Raw genomic sequence first — 6,401 nt, forward strand, 5'->3', positions numbered from 1 at the left:
AAAAAAAAAAAAAAAAAGAAAGCAAGTAAGAAAGAAAAAAAACCTCACTTGGTTAATACCGAGGGCATTATTTGAAGCACCAACAGCATAGGTCTGAGTTTTCATCAACTATAGTAAGCCTGACACACTCCCGAATTTAACCCTCTCGATTGCCACACGCTATACCTGTATCCCTTCTCACCTGCTAGGCTGAAGATGAAAGAGGAAGAGTGGCGAGAAGCTCAGAGAGGCTTCAACAAGGTCTGGCGAGAGCAAAATGAGAAGTACTACTTGAAGTCTCTGGATCACCAAGGCATCAACTTCAAGCAGAACGACACTAAGGTCTTGAGGTCTAAGAGCTTACTCAATGAGATCGAGAGCATCTATGATGAGGTGAGCTGGCTGGCTGTACAGCTCCCTCAGCTCTGCTTTTTTTGTGTTCAGCCTTGCTTTGACTCCTACAGTTAACTTTAAGAGCTGCCAGTTCTTGTATAATGGCCTACCATCTTAAACATAATACTCACCGATACACTCAGTTCTTCTCTGGTTTCCCAGTTTATCATTCTGCCTTCAATATACACTCTTCTAACAAGACCTGGCATCTCATCTACCTCACTTAAAAAGTGGTAGTGACCCTGTTACTCTGCTCACTTACCAGGAATATAGATGGCACTTGGAGCAAAGACTCAGAGATAAATGTGAAATTGGTCTTGCTTTTTGTGACCTGCCTCAGGAAGCATAAGTTACATCTATCAGACTTTCAAAAGGTGGCCCTGAGTTTTAAAGAATAAAAATAGTTAACTTTTACAAACACTTAATTGTTTATCTTTGACAATTTGTTAACTGTTACATGACAAATTCTACCCCAGTATTTTAAGTGCTAAATCTGGAATTTTAAAGGTAATTCTCTTAAGTCTTCAATATATAGAAGGTACTAATCTTTTTATATCAAGCCAATTTGTCCATAGTACTTATGAATATTTGGAAGAGAGACAAACATTATTAAGGTTAATTCTTGTATTTCAGATTAGGTAGCCACTGTCATATCTTTGTCTAAGCCCAAACTGGCCTAGAATCTTGTACCCTTCCTGGCTTATTCTCCCAAAGGATTTTAACAATAGATAGGTGCCACAGTGCCTAAAGTGCATTTTGGTTAATAATAAAAATGTGCTACTAGTGTATTCATGGTTTGTTTTGAGACAGCATTTTTCTGTGTATCCCTCCCTGTCATGGAACTTGCTCTGTAGACCAGGTTGGCCTTGAACTCATAGGTTTGCTGGCCTCTGCCTCCTGAGTACTAAGTTTAAAGGCATTTGCCACCACTGCTCAGCATTACTGGTATAGTATTGTAGGTTTGTTGTTGATGTATACATGTCACAAAATGCTTTTAATGTCTGTTCCATCAGAGGCAAGAACAGGCTACAGAAGAGAACTCTGGTGTACCTGTTGGCCCACACCTCTCTCTTGCCTATGAAGACAAACAGATACTAGAAGATGCTGCTGCTCTTATTATCCATCATGTGAAGAGGCAAACAGGCATTCAGAAAGAGGACAAATACAAAATCAAGCAAATCATGCACCATTTCATTCCTGACCTGCTGTTTGCTCAGAGAGGTGATCTCTCAGATGTGGAAGAGGAGGAGGAGGAAGAAATGGATGTGGATGAAGCCACAGGGGCACCTAAGAAGCACAACGGTGTTGGGGGCAGCCCCCCTAAGTCCAAGTTGTTATTTAGTAACACAGCAGCTCAAAAGTTAAGAGGGATGGATGAAGTATATAACCTCTTCTATGTCAATAACAATTGGTATATCTTTATGCGACTGCATCAAATTCTCTGCTTGAGGCTGCTACGGATTTGCTCCCAAGCTGAACGGCAAATTGAAGAAGAAAACCGAGAGAGAGAATGGGAACGGGAGGTGCTAGGCATAAAGCGAGATAAGAGTGATAGTCCTGCCATACAACTACGTCTCAAGGAACCTAGTGAGTGCTTAGACTGTCAGCTTTATACATGGGGTGGATGGAAGGCTTCAAGGCCACCTTAACTTGAAGTGCACTTAGTCCTTAGATTGGAACTAGGGTTCATATCCTACCTCTGCAACTTAGCTGGTTGTGTGACCTTCCTTAAACCCATGAACCCATGAATGAACCAAAAAAAAAAAAAAAAAAAAATGGAGGCAGAAATTGTCACTTTATGGGGTTGCTTGAGCGCTTAAGAAAGATGTAAGCATGGCACTTTGTACATTATCCAGTTTATGGTTATATAAGGTGCTTAGTTTACACTGTGGACACATGAGGGATGTGGGATTCATTTGCTAGGTTAATGAGCAATGGTTCAGATGAGAAAGAAATGTCACTGTTCATTCTATTCATAACATAGAAATTCCTTGTTATGCTTATGGCACATAAGGAATCTTTTCAGATGTGTGTTAGCTTCTCCTTAGTGGGCTTCTTGGCTCATTCCTGATATTTTTGAAAAGGAATTGGCACTCAAGATGGTTTGGGACAAGGCAAAGGGACAGACAGGATTCAAGGGAAGAGAAACCCAGAGGCTCATTTAAGAAGCTAGCTGTCATCAGCTGTATGCTGTATTGTGCTGCCTCCTTCCACATAATGCTTTCTTTCTGAAGTTAGGTGCTTAACCTGTGAGCCAGACACATCCTCACAGGCTTCCCTTCTTTGCTCTTCACAAAATAGTAACTAACTGTTGTAGGAGTCCTGTGTATAACCCTAGTTTCTTATCTGTTGAATTAATGGCACCAGGAATCTGTTTGGAAAGCCTTTATCTGTTTTAGTCGTAGCTTGGAAGAAACAAGTAGAATTTACAAATACAAATCTGGGCTTATGCTGAAGTAGCTTGTTCTTGAGTGATAGTGCCAGCTTCATGCCAGTCATAGTTCGTGACTACAAATCTGGTTTGAACTCTTATTCTAGCATATTTTAAAGGCTGGCTCCCTGCTTTCTGGGTTTAGACAAAGTGATGTAGTGTGACACAATTCAAACCAGTAACTTGTTTTAAGCAGTGATTGTTCGTTTTTGCCTGTAAGATCCACCTCCTTACAAATGGATGGCCAGTAATCAATAAGTGTACCTTTTGTAGTCAACATTTTTTTTTTAAGTTTTATTTATTTATTATATGTAAGCACACTGTAGCTGTCTTCAGACACTCCAGAAGAGGGTGCCAGATCTTGTTACAGATGGTTGTGAGCCACCATGTGGTTGCTGGGATTTGAACTCAGGACCTTCGGAAGAGCAGTGGGTACTCTTACCTGCTGAGCCATCTCACCAGCCCCTGTAGTCATTTTTGATCAAATTTTTATTGATGTGCAACCTGTATGCAAACAGGTACACAAATGAGAATCTGTGTGTGGGGTGCATGTGCCTTATGTGTAAGGAGGCTAGAAGAGGCTATGGTGCTGTGTTGTGTACCTTCCTCCTCGGGACAGGGCCTTACTGAGCCCCCCCCCCCCCCTAGAGATTCTCCCCCCCTCTGCTGATCTTCGCAGGGCTAAGGTTACAGGTGGTGACAGCCAGGCTTTCACATGAGTGCTGGGGCAAGTGCTCTTACCCACTGAACCATATTTCCTGCCCCACAAATAGAATTTTATGGCTCTAAATTTTTCTATAATGAGCATACTGTAGTCAAAAAAGAGGTCAAGAAAATAAAGCCAAGTCCCAGTAACTTCTTTGTTCTACTATTTTGCTTTCCAGACTTAGAAATGAGGTTTTTTGGTATTTGAGAGTAGGTATAATGCTATAAAATGCTCACTGTCCCAGAACTTGTTTCGTGGCCTAGGCTGGATCAGCAATCCCCTTGCCCCTGGGATGACATATGTAAGTACATACATACATGAACTTAGAAGACACTATTCTTGGTGCCCTTCTTAGTTACTATGTCCTTTTTACTCCAGCTGCTGGTTAAAATGTTTCATGTGCAACAGATACAATTCATCTAATGTAATTACTGGAGTTCAGTGTTGTAAATCTATTTTAAGCAGAGGGACTGTGATACATTCAGAGTAATTGATTTTCACAGAGGGGTTAATTTGAATAACTTTTGTAGTCAAGAGTTCCAAGTGTGGTAGCATCTACCTATGCCCGTCTTCTCTTGTCCATGTTTTATTCTTCATTGAGGTACACTCATGAGCAACTGTCCCCTTTGTGAAATGGTTTTGTGTAAGTGAAGGAGCCAGCAACTTGAAGGACTCTCTTGGGATCTTTTGCTCTCAGGTGACAAAGTGTCTTTTTAGCATAGTCAGTCTGTGCTGGAAGCCACTGTTAGAAGTTGCAGAGTCACTGTTGATTCTTTGATGGACAGTGCTGGTGATTATAGCTGCCTATCAGATGTCATCTCGGCCGTGGGTTGAGTTGAGATATGCATGTTTTGCATATCTGGTATTTTGTCCTTTCAGATGGTATATAGGCCAGAATCTGTGGGATTCTGTATTCTCTGTCCTCGAGCTCAGCAGAGCACAGTCTTACCTGTCTAATCTTTCCTATAGTGGATGTTGATGTAGAAGATTATTACCCAGCTTTCCTGGACATGGTGCGGAGCCTGCTTGATGGCAACATAGACTCATCACAGTATGAAGATTCACTGAGAGAGATGTTCACCATTCATGCCTACATTGCCTTTACCATGGACAAATTAATCCAGAGCATCGTCAGACAGGTGAGAGGGTTGTTGGAGGTTAGGGCTGCCAAGGGAAGGTGTTCTCAGCTAAAAGTCACAAAGAAAAAGGCAGATTTCTATGGGAAGAGGAAAAGCAGCTTAACCATATAGCAGTATGGAAACTGTGGAAAGGACCAAGTTAACATGAAATCTGTTGTGTGGCTTCTCCTTCATAGACAATAACAAACATCCCTTTGATGCACTGACGGCAGACCAAAGAAATGATTCTAGTTGAGTCTTAGTGAGCCATTATGTGTATTGGGGTCACTTAAGGAACATGAGCAACCCAAAGGCAGTGCATCAGTGAAAAGCCCACTGTACACAAAACCTGAGTCTTTGAAGATCCTGTACAGCCAGAGGGCAGCTTGGCCTATAGGAGAGAGTACTTTTCCCAGAAATTGTTTCTGCTTTTAGAAGAGGATCAGAAATTGAAGTTCATCCTCAGTGGTGATGCGGCTGGGAGATGGATTCTAAGTTGGAATCAAGGGATTTCTGAATTTTCTGTTTCCTTTATTTCCTGAACCTTGTACATTTTATGTACTTTGAGTCTGGTGTTACTGTTCAGAGGGAATAGCTAAATAAGTCTGTTTCTCCAGTTCACAGAACTTGACTCTTACAGCCCTGGAATTGGTTCTTAGGTTCTAAATGCCCTTGCAGGATTGTGACCTTCCTCAGAGCCTGTCCTAATAGCCATTTGTCTAGAACACAGCTTCTGCCTCTTTATTTTTTCCAAGAAGGAAGCATAGGTGTAGCATAGCCTTTTTCATAGATGACAGTGATTCTGTTTGCCTCATTTAATATTAGAAGTTCTTTACAGTGCTCTGCCCACCTCATTATCTGAGACTCAGTGTTAGATTTGTGGTTGCTTTTATGTTTTGTTCTTGGAAATTTTAAATATGTGGAGTTTCTAACAGGATCTCACTATGTTGCACTGTCTGACTGAACTAATCCTGTGTGTCACTTCCAGTGTACTGAGATTATAGGTGTGAACTACTACTCCCAGCCAATGTGATGCTTTCTAACTGTTGTCCTTCTGACAGGGCATCCTTGTCTCGGGGTTTCTGCGGCGGCGTTGTTGGCCTCTCTACTGAGGAGTAGGGAAAGCCAGTAAAATAAATGTTTCATAAGCCCTATGTTATTTTTTAAATAGATCATTTATTTAGAAGAATCTGGTTATAAATTTATGTTGGGAACACTGTCAACATATTTTTAAAAACTGGAAATGGGAGTTGCCTCCAGAACCCACAACCACAAGTTTTTAAGACATGTTCACACTTTTCATTTGAACTCTTCAATGAGTTTTGTCTGGTTATGTTTTCTTTTTTATTTGGTGGTCCCCTGGTGTTCAGTTCTGGTTGAAAAAGTATCAGGGTCAGGCCATATATTTATCTTAAATTTTTTTCAGTCTTGGGCTTTATTTAGCTCAGTTGGTAGAGTTAATTGCCAAGCATGGCAAAGCCCTGGGTTGGATTTTCTGTACCCCATAAAATGGGTGAGGCACCACTCGCCTCAGCATTTGGAGGAAGAGGCCAGAGGAACAAAATGTGAAGGCCATCCTCGGCTACATAGGGTTTTCAAGGGCAGTTTCCATACATAAGATCTTCTCTCCAAACCAAGAAGGGAGTTGTTGTTTTTTTTTTTTTTTTTTTTTTTTTTTTTTTTTTATTATTACATGGTAGTACACTGTAGCTGTCTTCCAACACTCAAGAACAGGGAGGTAGTGTCCCGCTTGGGTTGTACAGCAACATAGTGC

General features: G+C 41.2%; 1 protein-coding gene across 6 annotated transcripts in view; it reads left to right on the top strand.

Annotated features, from left to right (window-relative positions):
* Positions 1–6,401, top strand: part of Sin3a (SIN3 transcription regulator family member A) — a 57,682-nt gene that overhangs the window by 37,003 nt on the left and 14,278 nt on the right. For all 6 annotated transcript variants that reach the window (XM_029543786.1, XM_021208148.2, XM_021208146.2 and 3 more), the window contains 3 exons: positions 189–372; positions 1,386–1,959; positions 4,479–4,648. In XM_029543786.1, the coding sequence (XP_029399646.1) occupies positions 189–372; positions 1,386–1,959; positions 4,479–4,648 (928 nt within the window). The remainder of the gene's footprint in view (positions 1–188; positions 373–1,385; positions 1,960–4,478; positions 4,649–6,401) is intronic.

The sequence above is a fragment of the Mus pahari genome, chromosome 10 (genome assembly GCF_900095145.1).
Source record: "Mus pahari chromosome 10, PAHARI_EIJ_v1.1, whole genome shotgun sequence".
Lineage (NCBI taxonomy): Eukaryota > Metazoa > Chordata > Mammalia > Rodentia > Muridae > Mus > Mus pahari.